At 43.9% G+C, this 25,323-nt stretch overlaps 1 protein-coding gene across 1 annotated transcript; it reads right to left on the reverse strand.

Moving 5' to 3' along the window:
• Positions 1 to 824: 824 nt before the first annotated feature.
• LOC115176736 (SH3 domain-binding protein 5) lies at positions 825 to 23,767 on the reverse strand. The gene is made up of 9 exons (XM_029736980.1): positions 23,436 to 23,767; positions 22,772 to 22,834; positions 19,599 to 19,727; positions 7,307 to 7,471; positions 6,974 to 7,104; positions 5,966 to 6,008; positions 5,387 to 5,606; positions 3,720 to 4,055; positions 825 to 3,200 (listed from the first exon to the last, which is right to left on the reverse strand). The coding sequence occupies exons 1-9, from the start codon at positions 23,511 to 23,513 to the stop codon at positions 2,977 to 2,979; spliced, it is 1,389 nt and encodes a 462-aa protein (XP_029592840.1). The 5' UTR covers positions 23,514 to 23,767; the 3' UTR covers positions 825 to 2,976.
• Between the last annotated feature and the right edge of the window lie 1,556 nt (positions 23,768 to 25,323).

Raw genomic sequence — 25,323 nt, forward strand, 5'->3', positions numbered from 1 at the left:
TGGGCAGCAGCTGGTCACAACCTCTAATGAGAATCACAGGGCAGAGAGACCAACTACCAGGCCTGAGGGAGGGATCTGGAGAGGTAGAGAAACAGGGAAGTGCAGTAAAGAGGGAGAGAACAAAACAATTGTTTAGGTAAAAGGCAGGAATTTAACCCCAGAGCCAGATTTGGCAACTGACAAATGCTGCTAAGTCAAATGTCTGACAAACGAAAGGAAAGAAAAGCAAATATGAAGAGAAATCTGAAAACCAGTTTAAATTTTGTTAGTGTGAACAGGATCCTATAATCTAGTTCTGTGCTGCCTTGCCACCAAAGATCTCTTCACTTGGCTTAGCCGTGGCTAATGTCAAACCTGCTAACATTCTGAATCCTGTAGCCCTACAGTCAGCAGCACACGGCTTATACATCAATGGGGAATCCCAGCACGAGTCTGGTACTTTTCTACTGTGGTTAATCATGTTAAGGTTTGCCAATGAGGAGCCAGGTTGACGTAAACAACCTGCAAGAAAGCAATGATCTGATTGTTTTCTGTTGTAGCAATAGGCTATCTGCAGCGATTCAATAACTCTTTTGACAATGTCAGTAAGACATCAGTATAGCTCAGTCAGAATGGCTACAGGCTAGTCAATTACTGCATAGGGCTCTGACAGACATGTTTTTATAGAATAACTTTTAAATCTACCTGGAATTTGGGTCAATGGGTCATTTAACCAAATAAGAACTTGAGTTTGGTTGACTGAAGAATTTCAGGCTAGTGAGGAAAAAAGACAAAAAGATTAGTTGAGTTACATTGTATAAAACTTAAGAAATGAAAAGGCTTACTGCAGTGAACATCAGTTTATTGGATTCTTTTCAGAAAACAGGCACATAAACCGTGGAGACACAATGGAAAGTTACTCTAACATAACACCCACTGGAAGAAAACGGCTATGACAGGGACTGTTCATGGTTATATCCTTATATTCCACAGCGAAGGGTGACAGAGATAAACATCGATATCACATTACATTTGTACATGTACAGTACATACATAGACTGGAGCGATCACAATAACAAATAGACTGCATACGCTTGTGCAATAGCTTGCTTTTCTCATAACTCAGTGACCAAATACCTTTCCCATGTGGCCATGGAGCATAAGACCAGGAGAAGAAGACAAGTTAACACTATTTGAGACAGACGACTAGACTTCACAAACATCTGACAGTCTACTGTGTGCCACTTTAGCCAATATGGATCTACAACTTACAGTAGCTGGTACTGTCCACCAGAAATCACAACACTATCAATTATTCTGTCAGTTTCCACAAAAGGCCTCATCATTCTTCACCATCATCAGTTTCATTCAGTCATCTAGTTTCACTTTCTCCTCAAGATTGGTCCAAGACAAAACCATCCTCAGATTCTGAGAATTACCAGGCTGGCCATTTTCATTCCGTTACAGAGAACTCTATATGAAAGTGTCCATGGGCAGATATGGTTATCAAAAGTTCTGTTCTTGCGCTATTGCTCAGTTCTTAGTGTTACCGTCCATGGATGGACGTTGTCCCTCAGTACGGGGCCACTGGGGATGCCATGACAGGGAGATGGATGGAAGGAGAACTAGGGGGGGTGACGGTGTCTCGAGGCCCATTTCCCTGGCACCACATCAGTGTGGCACCGAAGAACCACAGGAAGGAGGGAGCCAGGAGGAAGCGAAGATGGAGGGTATATCTACTGTAGCCTCACCCCACACAATTATTCTACTCTCGTTCAATCAGATTCCAAGTCCAGCTTTATGTGTACTGTAGGCGAGATGGAATCACAGTTAGCTCACTGGGAAATTAGTTGTGCAATAGAATAAGTTTCTTTTAAGTCCAATTCTGAAGACCCCTATTGGACAAATGCACAGGCTGTCCGAAGAGATGCCAGCCAGGGGGTGTTTGGTCTCCATGGTAACATGAAGCACTTGCCCATAGGCTCTATATGCAGTACACAGGATTACATAATGGTGAGAGTATTCACATGTCAAGTATCTGTGAGAAGATATAGCAGAGTAATATTACAAGTTATGAGGGTTATTCACAAAACTTAAACTCCGTAAATGTACTTGTTTCTTTTTAGAAATCCTGACTTTAAATCTTGGCCTCATGCGTGCTCTTCGTTTACAAAAGCATAACACATATTGCTATCAATGTTGTGTATTTTACTAATTTCTGTATTGATAAAACAGGTGGCACATTCACTGTGACATCAAGTTTTATAAATAACCCTCATTTCTAATAGTCGAAGCTAGGAGTGCATTCTTTCATTTACGAACAACAGAATCACATCTTGTCTGGAAGTGCAGCTCCCTCTCAGGGAGAATATCAATGGTCTTCCCTGTGGCTCAGTTGGTAGAGCATGGTGTTTGCAACGCCAGCATGGTGTGTGCAACACCAGGGTTGTGGGTTCGATTCCCACGGGGGGCCAGTACAAAAAAAAATACAAAATGCATGAAATGTATGCATTCACTACTGTAAGTCGCCCTGGATAAGAGCGTCTGCTAAATGACTAAAATGTAATTGTAAATATCACAGTAAAAAACAACACTGTTTGTCCCATTTCCCCTCATATACCATGGGCTCCCACCCATAGGACATTAGCCAGCACTGCCCTTAATGTGTGGAGTACAGTAGGGAATTATGGGAAGCCAATCTGACTGAGGTCTCAACGCTATGGGTGGGAGGTCTAAGGGTGAAAGGTCCTTTCTATAGGAAGTGGTGGTTTCATGACATCACCCTGGGTTGGGTCTTAAGTCTCTTCTTCATCATAATCCATATGAACTGTATATACACTGACCATTCTGTTCATAGTATCTCATACTGAGCCACTTTCGGTTTACTTAGCCAGTATTAGTTCATGGGGTAGAATGGAGTGTGTGTGGTTACTGGTAATACAGCACGTTGGCACACAAAGCTGGTGATGGGGTTAGCTTGTGGATTAGCTTTCCTCATCACACCCCGTTGATCAGAACCACAGTTTGGGTGGGGGTCTGGGAACGGCTTTGACGTTCGCGCTTGCCGTTCTTGGTGCTGTCGTTGCGCGAGCGTCGAAGAGACAGGAAGCTGAGGCGGCCCTCCAGGCCCGTGGTCTTCTTGGTGTTGGTGTTTGGGACGGTGGTGCTGTTGTTGTTTACAGTATTGTCCAGCTCACCCTCCGCTCCCTCTGCTCTGTCACCTGAAACACAGAGAGGTATGCTGTGTGAGCCTGGTGATCGAGATAGATAAAGTATATTGGGGGCCCCCCCCCCCCCAAAAAAAATACTCACGTAAACAGTCATGAATATCCTTTGTGAGTAGGAAGCCCTGCATACACACCCATAGACTGTCATACCCAAGTCTTTTTCTAAAAGTTCCCACTGTGTTACCCTTTCTCACTGGTCCAAAACTTTCTGCAGGCTCTTAGGGACCTAGTGGAGATTAGGATGTATCCCCCAGCAGTACTGCTTGCCTGTGCCTCTACACCTGCTCTGGTCTAAGCACCAGGCTAGCTGTCACTATGACTAATAGGTCTCTCCTCTGGCTCAGGTGCAAGTCAGACAGGAAGCAGAAGACGATATGTCTTACTGAAAATAAACACACACACCATCAATCTCTCTCCTTTTTCACTTGTCTGCATATTTACACACTACCTCATACAGTATGCAAACACACGCTCTTTTTTTACTTTTTTGGCCACACACACACACACACACACCTCTCTCCAGGTCACACTCAGGTGATGACGCCCCGCTACACTCGCTGCGTGGTCCCAGGACAGGAGAGATGAGGCCAAAGTCAGACAGCGAGACTGGGCTGGGAAGGTCCAGACGGCAGGGGCGTGAGGAGGGAGCAGGGGAAGAGGAGGAGGAGGAGGGGCAGGGCGAGGAGGAGGGCGAGGAGGAGCTGGCAAAGGGACAGGGCGAGGGGAGGTCCTGGAGGCTGTTGGGGGAGTGGGAGGAGGAGCCCAGGCTGCAAGTGGAGCGGGTCTCTGAGTCCTCCTCTGACATGGCACTGCTGCTGCAGGTCTCGTCTTCAAACGACCCGGACGTCACTGCAGAGACAGAGAGAGGGGAAGAGTAGTTGAGATGTAACAAGCCTTTACTGTACAACTGAGTGTACATGCAGAGCATCAATGTGGCATCCACAAAATCCCTAAAGAGAAAGCAGGAAGCTGGAGATTGAGTCTAAAGGGGTTTAGGTGAAAAAGGGAGGGAAAGAGAGGGCAAGGGTAAGGAACGTAGAGAAAGGGAGTAGGAAGAAAAAGCAAATGAGGGAGACAGATGGTGGGTAGAAGGGGTAGAGAGACTCCTTGAAATACTGCAGACACATACTTTACACTGAAAGAAAGAGGGAGTGTAGAGACATACAGCACTTCAAGACTAATATGAGATCCATTTCCCATGTAGGGGTCAAAAGTCACAAATTCCAACATGGATGGCGACTGTATGAATGAAGGAATGTTTTTATGACCTTGAACTATGGGCAATCGCTGATTCTTTTGTTTACTGCCATCGGAGCGTTTGAAACAGACACAGCATATTGCTGTTTATGTTGGTTAACGCGCAACAGCAATAACCTTAGCCAATGGCGGCTAAGTGGGTCAGCCAGCAGTAGGACTCTGAGGTTGCCATGGAAACATCATCCCGCAGCCCATAATGCAGGACAATGGGAAGTGGATCAGTGAGTGACACACACTGCTGTGAACAGCCACTGTCTTCGTCTGACTACAGTTCAGCCTCAATCTCATCACAGTGTGTATCTTCAGCACTTAACTGATTCGGGATCAGTTGTCATTACTCAAGTCCTAACCTTATCCATAGGAGCTTAAACAGTAACACTGTCTCTAGGCTAGTTGTCATATCATGGGATCTTCTGCAAAGTCAATACAGGCATTTTAAATTGAACAGGAATTTCCTTTGAAAGAAAATTGAATTAACAGACTTCTAAAGAGCACATTTAGCATGTATTGTACATTATTTAGACACCAACGCAGGGCAGTGCTTACTTTCAATAAAGTCAACTCCAAACATTCTGTGCGCCTTTAATGTTCCAATTCTAGGAAAACATTCCAAGAAAACAGGCAATCCTCTCAGGAGCTGGACACAATCTTGATGTTTTCGAAGAAAAGTCATTAAGACCTCCCTGCACAATGTCAATAATGACATTTCCTAGGAATTCCTACGAAGGTTTCGAAGAACAAGTCAGAAGGAGAGTCAACAGGGTGTGTATGTGTTTATGTGCCGTACCCAACTACTAGTGAAAAGTAGGCAAGGCTGGCTGTTTAGCCTCACTATGTAGGACAGTTGATACAAGAACAGTTTCTGCAGTTTTCAAGCACAGAAATGAAATGACCAGAACATCATGCACTGTAAGTGTACTCACTGGAGATGCCATCCGACTCCATCTTGAAGCTGGTAATGTCATCCACTGCGACACTGTCGCCATCGGCGCCCACGCCCCGCCCCCGGGGGCCCATGGCAGCGTTGCGTCGGCGTTCGTGGATCTCGTCTGAGATCACCTCCAGGTTTCTCAGAGCCGTCTTGTACCCTTCTTTAGCCTGGCTCAGCTTGGCCTGCAACTCATCCACATTCTTCTTTAGGTGCTACAGACGGACAGAAAGGGAGTCATTGTTAGCATTAGCCTGCTATACACAGTTAAGTACACACACTCACGTAAAAGGTAGAAGAAGAAACCATCATTGCCATAAATGGTTTAGACCTGAGATGACATGGCAATATGTTCAAGGTCAAAGTTTATTGACCTAGGTCACATCAGTAAAGATGAACCACGGAGTAGAGTCCACAATAACAACACAGTAAGACTCCTTAAATCTTAAAGACCTTTGAAAAGGTCTATAAAGGCAGGGAAATTCCAGTGTAGTGTAGTGTACTGTAGTGTAGTCTAGTGTAGTGTAGTGTAGTGTAGTCTGGTGTAGTGTAGTGTAGTGTAGTGCACACATACCTCAAGCTGTAGGTAGTACTTTGCCTTCAACTCAAAGTAAGGTCTGCGGGAGAGATGTCAATCAAAAAGAGAGAGGGAGGAGGGAAAAAAGAGGGAAGGAGAAAGATTAGAGACGATGACAACTCAGAACAGCTGTGTACATATCACCAAGGCAACAGGGTGAGATATAGGGTTATCACATTAGATGAGCTGACCATGGAGAAAGGATTAAACAGAGAGCTGAGGCAACACAGAGCAAGACAGGCTCAGTCCCAACACTCTAAAACACACTCTTTTCTCATCTCATCTTCATGACACTAATAGGTTTCAACCATGCTGATTACACATATCAAGTACATGAGCTGTGGCCATGACGGAAAGGAGACAAGGAAGCTTTTTAAGATTATATGGATTGGCAACAGCCTCAGTCACAGCGGAGAAACTACTTTACACTGTACACTCTCTCCCCAACACAGGCCTCCAGTCTATGGCGTTTTGTAAAAACCTGACAGCATATACCAACCAGCACACCACCACATTGTTTTTGTTCCTAGCAGCACAAAGAGAGACAGACACTACTTCATCATCAAAGGTCGGAAATGACACTTACACGCCACCGGAGTTTGGTGGCACCTTAATTGGGGAGGACAGGCTGGAATGGTACCAAATACATTACATACATGGGTTTCATGTGTTTGGTGCCATTCCATTCATTTCTTTCCAGTCATTATTATGAGCCGTCCTCCCCTCAGCAGCCTCCACTGGTGCACGCACATTTACCTTTTGCACATTTATATTCATTTATTTTGTTCAAGTTGACCTTTTTCAAGCTACTGAAAAATCTCCGTCATGAAAGATCAATGTCTTGGAAAAGGTCACTGTCGACAAATAAACATGGATGTGTGAATGTGTGAGTCGCAGACCATTTGGTAATTGATGCAGTGGTTGTATCAGGTTCACTTTAACTTCTCAGTCTTTTAACTACAGTGTAGTTGGGTTGTGGTCGCAACACAGTCATATGGGACTCACTTGGACTTGTTGATGGTGCGTTTGAGTTTCTTCTCCAGCTGTTTCATGCGGCCCATGGCTGCCGTGTACTTGGCTGCTGTCTCCTTGTGCACCAGCTCACTCCGCGTCTTTGTATGCTCCGCTTCCATCACCTGCAACAGCCAATCAGAACTCAGTCTCGCAGCTACACGGAAATGTGACAATGTGACTTCTTAAGTTGTTGTCAATTTCCATCCACATTATGCCTTTAAGCTTTGAATAGTAACAGTCATGCTGCACAAATGCCCCCCCCCCCCCCCCCCCCCCCCCCCCCCCCCCCCCCCCCCCCCCCCCCCCCCGCAGTACGGTACTCACCCTCTGGGTGGCGTGGTTGAGCATCTCCTGCCAGGCTGAGTCAAACTGCCTGGTGTCCTCCTCCAGGAGCCTCTGCTCTGCCAGGGCGATGGTCTCCTTGGCCGCACGCAGCACCTCTGTGGCCCTCTGGAAGTCCTGGGTGGCTCTCTGGGCCTCCAGCTGAGCCTGGGCAATGGGTAGAGAGACAACATTTCAGATATGCACTGAGATCAGCCACAGAACCAGACCTTCACTGGGTCTCCTGCAGAATCATCTGCACAACAGATGGGATGAGACCCTACCAGACATACTTCATGACTGGGTCTCTAGCTGGGCCTGGGCAACGGGTAGTGACAGCCCGCCAGACGGGCACCGCAAGAGATCATGACACTCTGTCACCAGCCAAGTTCTCTGTCACCATAAAATATTATGTGGGCCATGTCTGGCCATAGGGGTTGAACCCCTGCCCCTACTGGCAGATGGCCAATGCCCATACTAGGCCAAATCCTTGATCTGTACACCTCAAGAGAACTCTTTCCTCTCGCAGGAAATTAACAATGGGCTATTCAGTCAAAAAATGACTATATTCAGTGTCTCTATATAACTACAATGTAAGCACTTCTTATAAAATGCTGTTTTTAAAAACAAGAGACACAAAACTTTCAGCTCAAACATTGACAGGAATAAACCAAATCAGCTGTTGAGTCAGCATGGAAAATAGCAACTAGGCGAAATAACAAACAAGCCACCAAAGGTCCTTGTGACTGACTATGGAAACACGCCAAACTGTCTTGTACATAAGATGTTCCTAACATCAAAAGGACTAATTTCGGAGAAAACACAAAGGTCATGACGGCATGACGTATGGTTGTATAAGCAAAGTATACCTGCATCGTCTCGTTTGACACTTACTGTATACAGCAGGGGAAGAGATTTAGGGCTCAAAGACCTCACAGCTAATAGACTTATTGTCAAACACTTCACATGTGTGTCTGTCTGTCTGTGCCTGTGTCTGTGCCTGTGCCTGTGCGTGCGTGTGTCGGTGCGTGTGTCGGTGCATGTGTCTGTGCCTGCATGTGTCTGTGCCTGTGTGTGTGTGTGTGTGTCGGTGCGTGTGTCTGTGCCTGTGTGTGTGTGTGTGTCGGTGCGTGTGTCTTTGCGTGTGTCTGTGCGTGCGTGCGTGTGTCGGTGCGTGCATGTGTCGGTGCGTGTGTCTGTGTCGGTGCGTGTGTCTGTGTCGGTGCGTGTGTCTGTGCCTGCGTGTGTCTGTGCCTGCGTGTGTCTGTGCCTGTGTGTGTGTGTGTGTGTCGGTGCGTGTGTCTGTGTGTGTGTGTGTGTCGGTGCGTGTGTCTGTGCCTGTGTGTGTGTGTGTCGGTGCCTGTGTGTGTGTCGGTGCGTGTGTCTGTGCCTGTGTGTGTGTCTGTGCGTGTGTCTGTGCGTGTGTCTGTGCGCGTCGGTGCGTGTGTCTATGTCTGTGTCTGTGCGTGTCTGTGCATGTGTCTGTGTCTGTGCGTGTGTCTATGTCTGTGTCTGTGCGTGTCTGTGCATGTGTCTGTGTCTGTGCGTGTGTCTATGTCTGTGTCTGTGTGTACAGACGTCTGTGCGCGTCGGTGCGCGTGTCTATGTATGTGTCTGTGCCTGTGTGTGTGTCAGTGCGTGTATGTGTCTGTCTGTCTGTCTGTCTGCGTGTCTGTCTGTCTGCGTGTCTGTCTGTCTGCCTGCCTGCCTGCATGTGTGTGTAAAACAAATCTCCACATCTTGTTTTCCTATTGGTATCTATTGGTTCTATCAGTAACATCTGGCTTTGTTTTAACCCCTCCCTACCCACTCTGAATGTTCTGTTCTGAGGTCAACCAAAACATCGTAGACTGCTGCCAGAGAGAACATACAAGTATTACCCCTTTACTCTCTGTCCTTATTTTAGCATAACCGGGTCACATAGTAACGGATAAACTCCAAAACAGTTCCCTCCTCCAGCCTCAGTTACAGTAAGGTACAGTACAAAGCGGAAGCTTAGACTTAGACTTCCTGTGTGTGTGTTGCCATAGCTGCAAAGCTAATCCTTTTCTCATTTATCCAATTTTCCTCTCTAATCTGTCAATCATAGCAACTGACAGAAACCCTCTGTAGCTAGCACTAATACCCTAAGCCCCTCTCTGCTCTGTGGGTACTAGTAAAGCGTTGACTCAAGACTTTGCCCCAAACCCACCAATAGCGTGTCTAGGGAGGGTGATTTACTGTATCTGTGTGGGCACGAGTGTGTGTCCGTGTGTACATTTCCTGTAGAGGTTAAATATCATTCCAAAGTTTTACAGTAAGCAGGATAAAACATTTCTGATCTGCCAAAAACTAAATCCCAACTGAACTTTTGTTCAGTGAAAGTAGCCTGACTAGTTTGGGAGGAAGTGAAGGTAGATCTACACTGACGTCTCCTTCGCTGCAAGCGACTTATGAATAAGTCACAGCAGAGAAAAATTCCAACAGAATCTCATGTGACTAGGGATTCTACTGAACTAATTTAAGTGAGGAACACATTGAGTCACCGCAAAGAAAACAAGTGAAATGAAGTGATCATTATTTCCTGTTCGCATCGTGACCTATGGAGCAGTATGTGGTATACCTCAAGATTCTACTACACAAGGATCTGCAAGCCAAGATATTCCATTTTTTTAGACAACATCCCATTCCCTACTATGGTCATTTGATTAGCCTTCCAGATGCCAACTCAGCATGAACTAAACAACCTCTGCCTTGTGGTGATCACACACCCCCTTCACAGACCTTCTCATGACATGGATGGGCACGGCGTGCACATAGAGAGTTGGCTCCAACCACATGCCTATCTATCACTTCACTGTATGGACGAGTCATGAGTTTGAATGCCTAGTAATTCAACCGGGGCCTCTCTTTCACAAAATGGTTTGGCGTGTTGTTCATGAGAATTGCCACATATACATGCTCTCATTTGGACAACTCTCTCCCTCTTTCTCCCTCGCTCTGTAAGCACATTCAGTGATCTACTTTAAAATCACTCTGCATCATGGTTTTCCCACTAACCCCAACAAGCAGACTACATGCTGAGAAAACATGTCCCACTCCCAGGAACGCCCTATGTGCTTCCAGTGTTGTCCACTTAATCTAATGTAGAAGGAACGATCTCAGGAGAAAAGACTATTCACCAAACAAAGTCTAATGGCTGACACAGTTAGGAATAATATAAATAATACTGCATTGAAAAAGAATACTGTCCAGCAGGATGTTCTTTGTGCATCTGTCGTTGTCTTTAATTTACTACAGCAGGAATTACTCCTAGATAGCAGGCTACTTAGTGGCACACTTACAGTTCATTCGGAAAGTATTCAGATTTCCACTTTTCCACATTTTTGTTACGTTACAGCCGTATTCTAAAATGGATTAATTACATGATTTTCCTCATCAATCTACACACAATACCCCATAATGTTAAAGCGAAAAGGTTTTAGAAATGTTTGCAAATGTATTAAAAATTAAAAACAGATACCTTATTTGTCTGTCTGTCTGTCTGTGGGTCTGTCTGTCTGTGGGTCTGTCTGTCTGTGGGTCTATATACATTATTTACATAAGTATTCAGTCCCTTTGCTTTGAGACTTGAAATTGAGCTCAGGTGCATCCTGTTTCCATTGATCATCCTAAAGATGTTTCTACAACTTGATTGGAGTCCACCTGTGGTAAATTCAAGCCATGAGGTTGAAGGAATTGTCCGTAGAGAGCCGAGACAGGATTGTGTCAAGGCACAGATCTGGGGACGGGTACCAAAACCTTCCACCATTCTTAAATGGAAGAAGTTTGGAACCACCAAGACTCTTCCTAGAGCTGGCTGCCCGGCCAAAATGAGCAATCGGGGGAGAAGGGCCTTGGTCAGGGAGGTGACCAAGAACCCGATGGTCACTCTGATAGAGCTCTAAAGTTACTCTGTGGAGATGGGAGAACCTTCCAGAAAGACAACCATCTCTGCAGCACTCCACAAATTAGGCCTTTATGGTAGAGTGGCCCGACAGAGGCCACTCCTCAGTAAAAGGCACATGACAACCCTCTTGGAGTTTGCCAAAAGGCACCTAAAGGACTCTCAGACCATGAGAAACAAGATTCTCTGGTCTGATGAAACCAACTCTTTGGACTGAATGCCAAGCGTCACATATGGAGGAAACCTGGCACCATCCCTACGATGAAGCATGGTGGTGGCAGCATTATGCCACCACTTCAGCGGCAGGGACTGAGAGACTAGTCAGGATCGAGGAAAAGATGAATGGATCAAAGTACAGAGAGATCCTTGATGAAAACCTGCTCCAGAGCGTTCAGGACCTCAGACTGGGGGCGAAGGTTCACCTTCCAACAGGACAATGAAAAGAAAAGAAAACACAGGAGTGGCTTCGGGACAAGTTTCTGAATGTACTTGAGTGGTCCAGCCAGAGCCCGGACATGAACCCGATCAAACATCTTTGGAAAGACCTGAAAATAGCTGTGCAGCGAAGCTCCCCATCCAACCTGACAGAGCTGGAGAGGATCTGCAGAGAAAAAAACTCCCCAAATACAGGTGTACCAAACTTGTAGCGTTATACCCAAGAATACTCTAGGCTGTAATCACGGCCAAAGGTAATTCAACAAAGTACTGAGTAAAGGGTCTGAATACTTATGTAAATGTGATATATATTTTTTTTTATACATTTGCGCAAAAAAAAATTACATCTGTTTTTGCTTTGTCATTATGGGGTATTGTGTGTAGATTGAGGGGGGAGAAAACAATTTCATCAATTTTAGAATAAGGCTGTAACGTAACAAAATGTGGAAAAAGTCAAGGGGTGTGAAGACTTTCCAAATGCACTTTATAAATATATAAGTACATTTATTAGTTTTTAGTAGTGTTCTGTTCCTACTCTATACTGCAGATAAACAGAATGCCAACAGAGAGACTTCTCACAGCAGGTCTACTGCTGTACACCTGCTCCACTATAAATGATTGGCAACCCAGCCCTTCTCCTTAATCCATCTCTCCTCTGCCTACTCCTCTCCTCCATCACCACTTCAGTCCTGCTGCCACCGTGATCCATCATTCTATTCTTTTCAGTTTACTCATCCCATCTTTACCCTTCATTTTCAGCTGCACAGTGATGGTGTTAAAAAAAGAAAGAATTCTCAGCCACCTTTCAAAGCTGGGCCTCTCAGGAACTCACGACCGGAGGGAAGAGGGAGAGAGAGAGATGGATTATGACGGAGGCAGGGAGATGGATGGAAGTGGAGGCATTAGTCTATTTATTCAGCACATTCCAATTCATTATTGTGTTGTTTTTCACTGTCCTCTCTAAGGACTGCGGTTTCAAACTTTCCACCGGTGTATATTTGGCCTCTACAAAAACGTTAATACCACATCAGTTCTGCATTTCTGCTGCAGTTTCTGTCTATATAAATAGATCATACGGTCTACCACTTCTCTCCATCACACAGATACTTCATAGGCCCATAGGTAACAGGGATTTCCAGGTGAACAAAAAGGAGAGCAGACATTGATCAAATCAAGTACAGGGAGACACCTCCAGAATAGGAGCAGAGAAAATGTCTAACTATATTAATCACACAGCACCGAATGTTCTGTAAACACCAGGAGGCTTGTAGGAAGTCACAACATCAGATGCTACAGAATCACAGTGTCACAGAAACATTATCAGTGTGTCCTCGAATCCAGTCTGGAGTCAAATTTTACACAACATTCAACACATTCAGCAGACATTTGATCCAGGTCAAAGGTAAGATCATCAGTACATAGTTACATCAGATAATGATTAATAGGCACCAAACTGCTTAATTTAATATGGTACTTAAACATTCATGGTTAGCTCCTTTTCCCTCATGTTTATTATATATCAACCCATATCTATAGTAACTGAAATACAGGAAAATAATTTATCAAATAATTACAGCCCTACTCATATTTTAAATCAGTAGGGCTCTGTAAATGTAAATCAAACAAGCACCAACGTGTGCACATGCAAGTGTAAGTAAAGTGGAACTTTATAAAAAGACTACGCTTTCTCTTTGGGCATAAGAAAATCGGATCCCGCTCTACACAGCTTTTAAATTATTCAGAGCTTGCGCTCTTCGGAGCCCTAATAGAGTATTAATTTGGTTAACCGGCACATGTTCAGATAAACATCTCTTTGCTACATATTCACGCTTGCCTCCATGGCTGCACGCATGTAAGAGTAAGAGAAGCTTTGAAATATAAAGCGTTCCTATAATCCTCACAGCATAAATTTGACAAGACGTGCCAACACTTCAAAGACCAGAGCGTTTCAGCTAAACATTCCTCAGCACAGGCTATCAACACTGGAATAGTATCAGCTTTCAAAAGAGAACACAGACACAGCTATTTTCCAAGAGAATTAACTGATTTAATCTCCTCAGTTAAGCAGGGCAATTAATCTTGGTGAAAAGGGAGTGAGATGGGATGAAAAGGGCCTTTTCACTTGGAGGTCAATGATTTCCAGTCAGATAGTAAACATGCATCTCTGCAGTCACGCTTCGCTAGCCTTGGCCTTAATTGTGTCCCGATTGAGACTGTTCATTTTGCTGTGAGACACAAACAAATTGTGCCTGGCCTAGATATGTCAGAGACCCACAGAGTTAATCCTGGAGAAGTCGTTAGACCGCACATGACTCAGGGAGAGCTCGTCTTCATCATGCTTCACGGTCTGATGCTATAACAACCTAGAAGCTGTACATCGATCAGGCAGGTCTGAATGTTCTCTGAGGCAAAGTGAAGGACAACCATGTTCAGGCATGGACATGGAGATGCAAGCCACTTGTTCCAAGTGGTTGCCTAACCATTGCTTAACTTCAGTGTTCCAGTCCACGTCTAATGCACTGAAGCACCACTTGTAATGAACAGCTGCCTCTTGGATTCCTCAGCACACTCATACAATGTTCCACGGCTGCAGGCTTGGACAGCAAGCGTTGACACCCAGGGGCGGACTGCACGAAATGCCAGATGGACTGGTCCATTTTTAGCCCAGAGGGCCTGTCTAACTTGGGATTTTAGAGAAAAATTATAATTATTTGGCTAACAATGGGGAAAGAAATGGGCTGGTGTGGGGGCCTCGAGAAAATAAATGGGCCGGCGAGTTAGAAATGACAGGGCTAATTTCAGGTCCCAGTCTGCCCCTGTTAACACCCACACACACAAACGTTAGCCAACCAGAACAATAGGCACATGCACAGCTCACACACAGCTGTATTGAGTCATTGTCAAGCTGAGCTGCCATTATTAAAGCAGCTCCAGTCCTGCTTGCTAAAGCAGTGATGTAACCAGGGCTGACCAGCATCAACATGCACCACAGCACAGGCTGGCCTTCCACCTCCCAGGAGGACAGAGCATGGCTCCAGCACACGGCCACGACCTTGTCTCTGCTCCCCCTCTCTATCCTTCCCTCCATCCCATCCTATCCCCCATGACCCTCACCCGCTCAGTGATATAAGCCTGCCAAAACCTCTCTCCACAGGAGAGAAAGACACAGGTCACAGATGGTCTCTTGACTTTGCAGGATTACAAAATGACAGTAACCGTCTTAACCCAATCTCCATACCCTCAGGGATATACTAGCTGTTCTGTAATAAATGGAACTGAGTTGCTGTGGCGGTAAAGGAGACTGTCTGGGACAAGGTTCCCTATTCTACCACAGCCAGTAACTTTCCAGGGCAAGACATGACAACATTCTTCTTGCACTGCAAGAATGCATGTTGGGATTGTAATAAAATGCAATGTTTACAGTATGACCATATAAATTCCTACAAACTCTTTCCCAGTCCTTTTGCTTCATCCTGGACACTACGGTGACAGGTTGACGTATTAGAGCCCCCAGCCTCTGAAAAAGATGTGCAGGGACCTAGAGAGTCTCCTTTCTATCTGTGATCCTTCTGCCCTTGACTCAGAGCCAGAGAACAATCCCATACATCAGCTAGAGACAGCTCTCTCCCCCAGTCTGAGTCTATTCCAGCTGTACCAAATCCAACCAATCTCCTGGATGATCTCCTCCAGGCCTGAAGGATTTTCATTGCTTTCCTCCCCCAGCCAGAAACCACTAAGCCCCACATCTGTTCAATCTATGGCCATCATGGAGGTCAGTTCATAACTAATCTCACAGACATATCCACAGTCTGTCTCCTCTGTTCTGGACCTCAGGCATCTCCCTTCCTCTCTCTCATTATTTTACATTTACATTTATGTCATTTAGCAGACGCTCTTATCCAGAGCGACATACAAATTGGTGCATTCACCTTATGATATCCAGTGGAACAACCACTTTACAATAGTACCACTTTACAATAGTACATCTATATATTTTTTTTGGGGGGGGGGGGGTTAGATTATCCGTCTCTCCTTCGTTCTTCCCACCTCCAGACGCACTGCGGTTAGATGACTGAGGCAGGCAGGGGGTGAGACGATCTCAACTGTGCACTTCAGCTACGTGGTAATCACTGTCGGTAACGGGCCATGCAGGAGAGAGCGAGAGGGAGGGGGCGAGATAGAGGGGGAGGTAAACTGTGCCCAAACCTTGCACCAGCCACAACACATCACCATCACCATTCTCCTCCTCTCTATTGTTTCACCTTTCCCCCCACTAGCTGTACCTACCCTCCAGACAAGATAGGGCAGCTGAGGGGGAAGGGCAATAGGACTTCAATGTTTAATGCTAACCAGGGTTGGGGTCAATTCTGTTTCAATTCCAGTTAATTCAGAAAGTAAACCAAATTCCAAATTATGACTGGTCTACTTTTTGTCAAGTCACACTCTTCAATCCTGAGGTGAACGAGAAGGAAACTATACATATTTCATGAGGTATAAGAAAAACACTTTTCATCATTTTACACTACCGGTGACTGCAGCAATCGAGGCACTCTGACAGCTCCCATTTTTAAAGAGCTGAATCAGAGAAAGTGCAGGGTGCCCAAGCGATCCCTCAGGAAACATACAGTGAAAAACTTTCCGGCCGAGTCAAGCCGTCTCTGATCCAAGGGCAGTCAGCCATTAACTTGTGACACATACTACCTCAGGATATACTAGCAAGTCTTCTCAACATCTAAGGTAAGTGACCATCTATTGTTTTGTTATGCAAAAGCCTGAGTTATGGTGTGTGTGTATATCTAGACCAAAGTCAAGGGCATTTTTCCACAGTGCTGCCACTCCCTGTGTACCTTATCATTAGCCTTCTAAAGCAAATGATAATGTATTGCTCATGTAGGCTACTTCAACAAACCAGAGAGATAGAGAATTTCCACCCCTCTGGGCAAACAATGATTCAAGTTCAAAGTTGTGTACATGCTCACCCACTGAAGGAGAATGGAAAGATGGAGGTGGAGATACATTGCAATAGAAGAGGAGGAAGACAGAGGAGGATGGAGTATAGAGGAATAGGAAGATAGGGAAAGAGAGGAAGAGTGTTTATGTTGCATAACTGATTCAGGACTGCTGTGTTAGGATGGGCTCTGCTCCAGTCACCACTGTGAGGTTGATTAACTCAACCATGACAGAGAGGCAGCCATTTACCGCACCACTGATCCATTTCAACCTCAACCGCTTTGTAATGCTCCCAACCACACCATCGATCGATGAGACCTGTGATGTGTGTGTGTGTGTGTGTTTGTGTGAGACCAGTGCCCTAGAATCGCCCTATGCAGTCAGGCCCCACTGACTTCTTGTTGCAGAGCTCAGCATTGTATGACAGACAAGCGAGTCCTGCACTTGTTCATAATTAAGATACCTGCCAACCTAGTGTGGAAATAAGTTTCAGTCTCAATCCCTCGAGTATGTGCCAAACTCTTATTGAACCCCTGAACAACACATCATGGCTTCATACCATTGCTTTCAGTGAAATAACTGGCCAGTAGATGCAGGGGTGCAACTTTGGTTTTAGAAGTGAGGGGGACATAACCTGGGCATTTAAAGCTCATTTTATGCATTTCTACTAGGTCTGTCACCGACAAAAAGAAAATCTTGGTCAACCAAGAGTAGTCTTTTCTTTTATTGGTCAAAATTTTAAAACGTGTATTTTTCTATATATAGACACACCCTAAGTGTTTTAATAAAATCAACTATATGTACTGAACTTGTCTGATGCTTTAGGCAGGTTGTTTGATTAAATAACTAAGACACACAAATGACTCACGAGAGAGCCAGAGATCAAGATAGCCTAGCCAGAAGAAAGAAAAAAAATCCCGCTGCTCCCGCTTCGCAGAATTACGCTTCTGAAATTGCCGGTAATTAGGCTACACCAGCACTCTGCAACTTTTTCTATTTGGAGGCAGTGGCGGTTCGAGACCATTTCAACTGGGGGATCCAAGCTGGTGCCAGTTGTACTGTTAGAGGGGCCAGTTCCAGTAGACGTTATTGTTGTCATATCGTTTTCTTCACTTCTTCACATTAGCAGGCATCAGACCATGTTCATAATCATCATCGTTGCCACTGTCTAATAACGGATGTAAAAAAAGAACGATAGCAAAAATTAGTTGCGTAAAAATTATTTCATACTCCACATTTAGGGGGGCCACAAGGGGGTCCAAAATTATTATCACAGGGGCATTCTTTCGGGTTTTACACCCCCAGCAGAGGAACTACATTTCTGAGTGCACGATATTCAGTTTTACTGGCATAGATGATGTTCTATGGATGGTCTTATACCGCAGTCATTTATGTCTGAGATGATATGAACATGACTGGGCATTCTAACATATCAGTATCCATCATCAGTAGTGTCTCCCAGGTCTTCGTCACGTTTTTGTTTGACATGTTTTGTGTCATCAGGAAAAGCCTCTATCATCCCTTGATACAGTTTAGAAATCAACTTTAGAGGGTTGTCGGACTGCCTTAAAATTGTATAAATCTTTGAAGCTTCTGGCTTGTCCAGTGTTTGCTGCACAGAGAGATAAAGTGTTGGTTTTGCAAAAGTTCACCTCAGCGCCGTCACAGACTGGTCTTCCCTATTTGACTGGCCCTACTGAGACCCCTGTCACCATCTGATCCTGCTCAGATGAATATCGGTCTTCAATCGTTTGGCCGCTGGTTTTATTGATTCAGGTCTAGTGTGATTGAGGCAAAAATAATAGCTAAAGTTAGCTAGCTAACCTTAGCCAACTTTTGGCTAGCTCTAATGGTCCATCAACTGGCAAAAACTAGCCAAGTTAATTTACTTCTGTTGAAAAGGGACAATAAGGCTACAAAACATTTCCATACACACTAAAGCTGTTAGATGCTGCTCCCTGACCGATAGCTAGAGGCTAAAGCTGAACTGGCTCTGGTAGCTACTAGCTAGCTAGTTCATTCTCTTCAGACGAGAGGGGATGAAACATTAGCTAACGTTACATGTCAGTTACACTACTAGCTCAGCACTGAGAATAAAAAAAAGGTCTTAAATCAAACAGCTGTTAACTTGCCAGCTACATCAGTCAAATAAAGAGTAGCCAGTTTCGTATCTGCTTTTACAACCTGGAGAAAAAGCGCAGCACACAGAGACAGCAGCTGCAGACAGCAGCACCATGCTACCCGACTGCTCTTAGGCGTCCGCATGGTCCTAAAGTACACTGATGCCGCTTTTTGTATCACAGTGCAATGATAAAACAGCAGGGTGACAAAAATGATATTTCAATTGGGGGGGGGGGGGGAGTTGCGCACCTGAGTAGATGTGCGAAAGGTAGACAGAGGAACTCATACAATCCAATATCCTCAAACTTAGAATAACTTTCTTTTTCCATAAGGAAACTTCATTTGTGTTGTCAGAGGCATTAACATAAATCACAACCACACAAAGGTGCATTCTCAATAAGAAGACATATAGAGGTTGCCTGAATGAGAGGAACACAATGCCCAAAGCAGAGCTAAGAACACCAGAGGGAACAAAATAAGAGAAGAAGTGAAGAACCATTGGCCTTTAAAAACCTTTTCACGTCTGGCTTGGTCCTGGCGATTCCTCTCTGACTGTTTCCAGCTGCAGGCCATTCACTTGTCCAAGCAAGTCAAGCTAGGTAAATAGGTAACACTTTATTTAATAGTCCAGCCCATTTGGTGTTCAATGTGATATTTGCCTAGTATTTAGAAATGATGTGTAGTCAACCTGGTATCAAATAGTATGTGCTGGTTTTAATGAATCCCAAAGAAACTAGGCAAATAGAATGTGAACTAGGCAAATAAAGCGTTTCCGATAAATAAAAGATTTTGGACTGTTTCTAAGGTCAATATGAGCAGAGACCCCCAGCCTGTAGTCTCCCTGTCCACCCAGTGGCGTCTCACCTGTCTGGCCACTCTCCGGGCCTCCCAGTAGGGTTTGGACTCCTCCACCGCCTTCCCAATCTTCTTGACCAGCTCATCCAGCTTCACCGTGGCCTCAACCAGCACAGAGCGGAACTTCTGCCTGGCATCCTGGAGAGAAAACAGGGAGAAAGGGTTAACTCGGACTGTAGCGAACTTCCAACCCTTTGCTTGCTATGAATGTTCACAAAGGTCATAGAAGACTCAACAGTCATCTCAATGTTTAGGCGATGACATTATTACGTCATTGTTCTTAACCATTTAACCAACCGGAGTTAACAATTGACAGCAAATATTAAGTTAGACGCAGCAGGATTTCACGAAACCAGAGAATTCATTCAGACTCTTAAGGTAATTCAATTAATTTTGACATACGAGTTGGGGCTCTCCCTCCTTCGATTATAAGAACTGAAAAGGCCAGTGTCCTAAAATTGCATTAGTCTTTGATCAAGTTAACAGGGGCAGCTATGTCGATGTAACCTTCAGACAGAAGCAAACAGGCAATTAACAAAGAAATGGCCATATGAAAATGATAATAGGAAATAGCCTTTTATGCGACACAGCATCAGCTACTGTTAATGTTTATGCATCGGTTGGAGGGGTCAGAAGTAAGAGCCCCAGCTAAGCATGCTGATAAAGTCAATAACAGGTCTACTTTCAATCATATCAAACCTAATCTAATCCAAAACATTAATTTGCCTTGAAACCGTTTTAGATAAGGCAGAGGAGATTTTTCTGAGAACAAGCAAGTGGGGTCAAGTGTGACGTCCAGAAGGAGACATCATGGTGGACAGAAAACAAAAACAAGCATGAAAACATATTCCTAGAGATGTCAGTGTGGAAAAAATAGATTGCACTTATGCACTAAGTTTATTGGATTGTTTTCAATTCTTTGAAAGGTTAAATCTGACCATGGGATTTTATGTAAAGAGACTATATATAAATCTGCACCAGTGTTCTGGACTAAGATATCCTTCCTGTTACCGTTTCAAATCTGAGGGATGGAAGGCCAATTGTGAGAACAGGGCAGGGACACACACTTCCTGTGACATCATCAGTCATCCTGCAACAAGCTGGCATCTGAGGACAAACACCATGTCCGAAAGCAACCCCTAGCCCCTAAACCCTAGCTCCTTCCCATTCAGTGTGTATGAAGATCAAGGAACCAAATACAGTGATGGCTCCACCACCGCTGTTTGCCATTTGCTGTTCTGCTGGCCCAACATGGTTGTTTACTGTACTCTGTCAGACTGGAATTCTGACGTGGTTATCAGATACCTGCCATCATGGAGAGAAAAACAGCCTTTCCATGAACTCCCAACCTCCTGCATAGCAAGAGGCCACCCTGCATTATTTCAGTCTCAGAACAACAAGGGTTAATTGCTGGGTATGAAAACTGTATGTACGTGTGGGAACAGGCCATGTAAACCATCTATTTCTCAATAGAGACAATTCAGAGGATGGGGTCCCCCCTTTCTCCATCTCTCCTCCTAATGCATTTCCTCCCCCACTCTCACCCTCTAATACATCCCTTTTTTCTGTTCTCATTTCCACCATCTCCCTCTTTTTCTCCTCTAGCTGATACAGCAGAGGTTACAGTACAGTGCAGTCTCTCTGTCCCTCACACCTCAGAGGTTACAGTACAGTGCAGTCTCTCTGTCCCTCACACCTCAGGGTCGAGCAAAGCGTTGCTTTTGTGACGCATTTCATCTCCTTGGTCACAGCCTCCTCATACACTGAACACCATCTCAAACACACAGTCGTATACCTAAAAATGTTTTAATTCAATCCAAACCATTTGTGTAACTGTATTTCCCTTTACCCAGATGGATGGTAATATTGGTATTAATGAAAGGCCTCTGAATTCAACAAAAATGATCTCAGATGTTATGGAACTATAGCCATTGTTCTGCTTTTCCCCTCATAACAAAAGTAGTCACACGTGCTCCTTGATATTATCAATACAAACCCTACAGCCAATAGTCCATTACCAGGGCATTATGATAGGCCTTCATCCACTGGGCTCTGCTGCTGGCTATCCTCATCACTCCACCAACACCTGAAGCTCTGCCAAATCTACACTGAGCAGTAGTTAGTGGGCTAAGATTTCTTCCTTTTATATTTTTTGGTGATTTTTTTAGGGGGTGCTGCAGCACCCTCAGCACCCCTACTTCCCTCGGGTATGTACTTGAGAAGTGGTTTGAGAAATGGTGAATCGGTATATCTGTTTGTTTATCCTCTTTGAAGTCACATGCATTAAAAAAGTTGGACATCATTCCTTGCTCTCTCAGAAAAAAAAACATACTGGATATTATTTTGTTTGTGTTTTTGTGTGTCTGTTGCAAAGGGTTTCCACAGAGGCCTTTATCGGATATTTTAAGACATTCATTTTGTTTACAGATCGGTGGAGCCATTGGTAAGGACTCAAGTCCATGTCAAATAGACACGCTTCACCGATTGGCACACCGTTTACTCCAACGGCAGACAGCTGTGCATTGAGACCACATCAAACTGGGTCTACAAATAAACAGATTTGATCATGATCCACTGAATCAACAACAACACAGAGGGGGTATATCTGAACTCGAAAAACAAGTAAGTATTCGACAAGCACTCATTGAACCTCAAGATCAATGGAAACATTGTACAAGTTCCAGTTCATTAAGCTTTACGCTGGTCAAGTCGGTGAGGATCCAGTAAACATTAGAAATGACAGGTATTTTATAGACTGAATGCCTCCTTTGACCCAAACAGATGTCCTAAAGAGACTTTTACCGAAATACAGTTCCAAACAGGTATATGACTGACAGAGCTGTGTGCTACTACTTTACTGACATTTAACAGCATCCAAAGATCAACATTCTGCAACATGAACCACCTCAATGACCAGAACGAATCATCTTTCATATGCAGAGGTCAATGTTTAATGGTTGAAAGGAATTCTTTGATAGTGGGTCACCTTGTAATTGTCAATCAGTGACAGCCATGTGGTGCACTTTGGAGGGAAAATGTATGTCAAACTTGAAAGTGTGTGTGTGTGTGTGTGTGTGTGTGTGTGTGTGTGTGTGTGTGTGTGTGTGTGTGTGTGTGTGTGTGTGTGTGTGTGTGTGTGTGTGTGTGTGTGTGTGTGTGTGTGTGTGTGTGTACTGTCTTACCTCCAGTTGTGTCTCACATCTGTTGATGTCATCTGTAGACTGGTTGAGTTTCTCCAGTTCTCCCTGTAAGAAAGAGAGCGAAGGACAATATTGAGCAACACCAAGAGAAAGGAATGTAATACAATATCTGGGAAGTCTGCAAAATCTGGAATGTGTTACATTTGGCTGAAATACTAGACTGGACAATAGAAGTTAGCCAGAGTGATGGTTTGAATGAACACAAGAATCAGCTTCTATCTTGATTTATGGATATATTAAATGCACATAGCTTTTAAGGTTAAACAATGTTATTTTTTCAACCATTTAATAGCCTAATACGCAGAAGAAGGTACATTCAGATGAACATGCTATTTGAGTGTCATGTATTCCATTAAATCAGAAACAAGTTTAGCTAAAACATAGACAATCACAAACATAACCAGTAGGCCTACATCGCAACTAAGTCTGGTACAATACTGACCTTTTGTTCAAGGTAGACAGACACTCTTGATAAATCAATACATTAAAAACATGTTTTTTAAATACCCCAAATCAGATAGACTTTCTGGCAGGGATAATACATACTCTTAAGATGTGCACTGAATAGTGGATGTATCAAATGCAGTTAAATGTATTGATTAGTTAGACTCAATTGAAACAAAGAGCACTTGTTATTATAACGTACCTGAATTCTAGGGTCCACCTCCTCTTCTTCGTATTCCGAATCTTCGTCAGACCTATTTTCTTTCTCCAAATTGTCCATTCTGGATGATAAAGCAGACTGTGTGCTGTCGGAGCGAACAAAGCCAATTTCCAAGAGACGCTCTAACCGCGTGACAGGAGTTTAAAGAACACGCTCAATCACACTGCAACGTTAGCAATGATAAAAACGATGTTTGAAATATTTATATGTATAGCAAAGCGATATACAGGTAACTGAAAGACAAAAGAGTGATAAGCGTCTTGTATGTCAATTGACAGAGCAGCACTCTGTCTGCGTCCAATACCGAGCCACTGAGCCAGGGATGATGAAATGACTTGTGTACGGGTATCTACAGCGTAACGTTACGCCCCTTCTGCTGTCCAAACCGATGCATTTATAGATGTATGTACCATCAGAGACTACTTACTGTGTGGTAAAACAGTTATAACAAGCTGAATATACAATTTGGGAAACTCAATACCTTTTTATAAATGTATTTAATATATATTTCTTCCCAAAATAGAATGTTACAGATTTCAGATAATAATGAATGAAATTGGTATTTAATGAATACCCTCAGATATTCATTGCCCCTACATTCCACACAGGCCAGTTAACCATACCCAACCAGATACCCTCTTTGTATTAGCCAACTCCAAAATACCAGATACTCTCTTCATCCCATATTCTACAGTCACTTTTTCCAATTCTCAGATACCATATACTGTGTATTCATAACACAAGTAGGCCAGTATTGAGCAGTAACACCATAGAAAATGCATGCTACAGTACATTACTAGGGGATGTCCTATAGATTAAACATGCTATGTTGGTATGTTAGGCCTGGATTCAAATAGAGTTCAAGAACAATCTGAGAATGTATCATTCATAGAAATAGAATTATATTGATATGGTATCATGCAGGTCAGTTGTGTACAGTAGGCCTATATTAGATAAATACTCACCCCAAGTAATATCAATATGGGAAATGGCCTATATAATCAAAACCTTATGTTATATTGATTTATAGCTTCCATCTTTTTATAACAATTCCTTCAAGTTCAAATTATACCCCTAATAAGGCACATATGTTCAAAAATCCTATAAAATGCATTATTTCCAGCAATACGATCTGTGTTTCGGAGGTTGAGATGCTGTTGTGTAAAACACTCACCAATCATGTTAGACAGGACTCATTTGGGATTTTGCATATCTGAGTGGAACTGTCCGCTTTTTTACTTGGACATTTTTGTACATAAATCTTTTTAATTCTCACTTTCTCTCAACCTAAGGTAATGGAATGCCCAGTATGTCAATATAATGTGTAGGTGGTAATGTTATAAAGAGTTTGTGAAGCGATAGAGGCTTTGAATGACATCAGTGCTATTGTTTGACATTAGAACATAAGGCTTGGTTATCATTCAACTACCACTAGAATGTTTTATTTCCTGTTATTTTACTGCAGTGCACTATGATGACAGGATAGACCTATCAATGCTATTCAGCCCATACAATGTAATCTTCCATTAGGTTCACTTCTTGTTAGCTGTGTTTGTCCCATCCTGATTCAGACACCATGTGACCCAGATATACTTAATATGATTAGATAGGCAAATAGCACACATTCACATCATCAGTGAAGGACCCTTATCCTCAGACGCAGTTCTGTTCAACAGCCCATTTTGTTCATTAACCTCAGAATATAAGAGGTCCTTATCGGTGCTGCAGCGCGTGATTAGACAGCCGTGGATAGTAAGGTGAGCTACAGTATGTAAGTACAGGGAACTCAGATACGGCGCTGCCTTTAGGGCTGTTAGGGCTGTTCCCATAGCTAGGACAGGAGGATAGCATCTCTGCAGTGTGGGACTAA

This window comes from Salmo trutta, chromosome 37 (genome assembly GCF_901001165.1).
Source record: "Salmo trutta chromosome 37, fSalTru1.1, whole genome shotgun sequence".
Lineage (NCBI taxonomy): Eukaryota > Metazoa > Chordata > Actinopteri > Salmoniformes > Salmonidae > Salmo > Salmo trutta.

Bases quoted from the DNA above. Each gene is read 5' to 3' on its own strand.
- LOC115176736 (XM_029736980.1), bottom strand. From the start codon at position 23,513: ATGGACAATTTGGAGAAAGAAAATAGGTCTGACGAAGATTCGGAATAC. The intron at 7,105-7,306 runs GTGAGTACCGTA...TGGCTGTTGCAG, and splicing joins TCAACCACGCCACCCAGAGG to GTGATGGAAGCGGAGCATAC. The intron at 6,009-6,973 runs GTGAGTCCCATA...TCTCTCCCGCAG, and splicing joins CGCACCATCAACAAGTCCAA to ACCTTACTTTGAGTTGAAGG.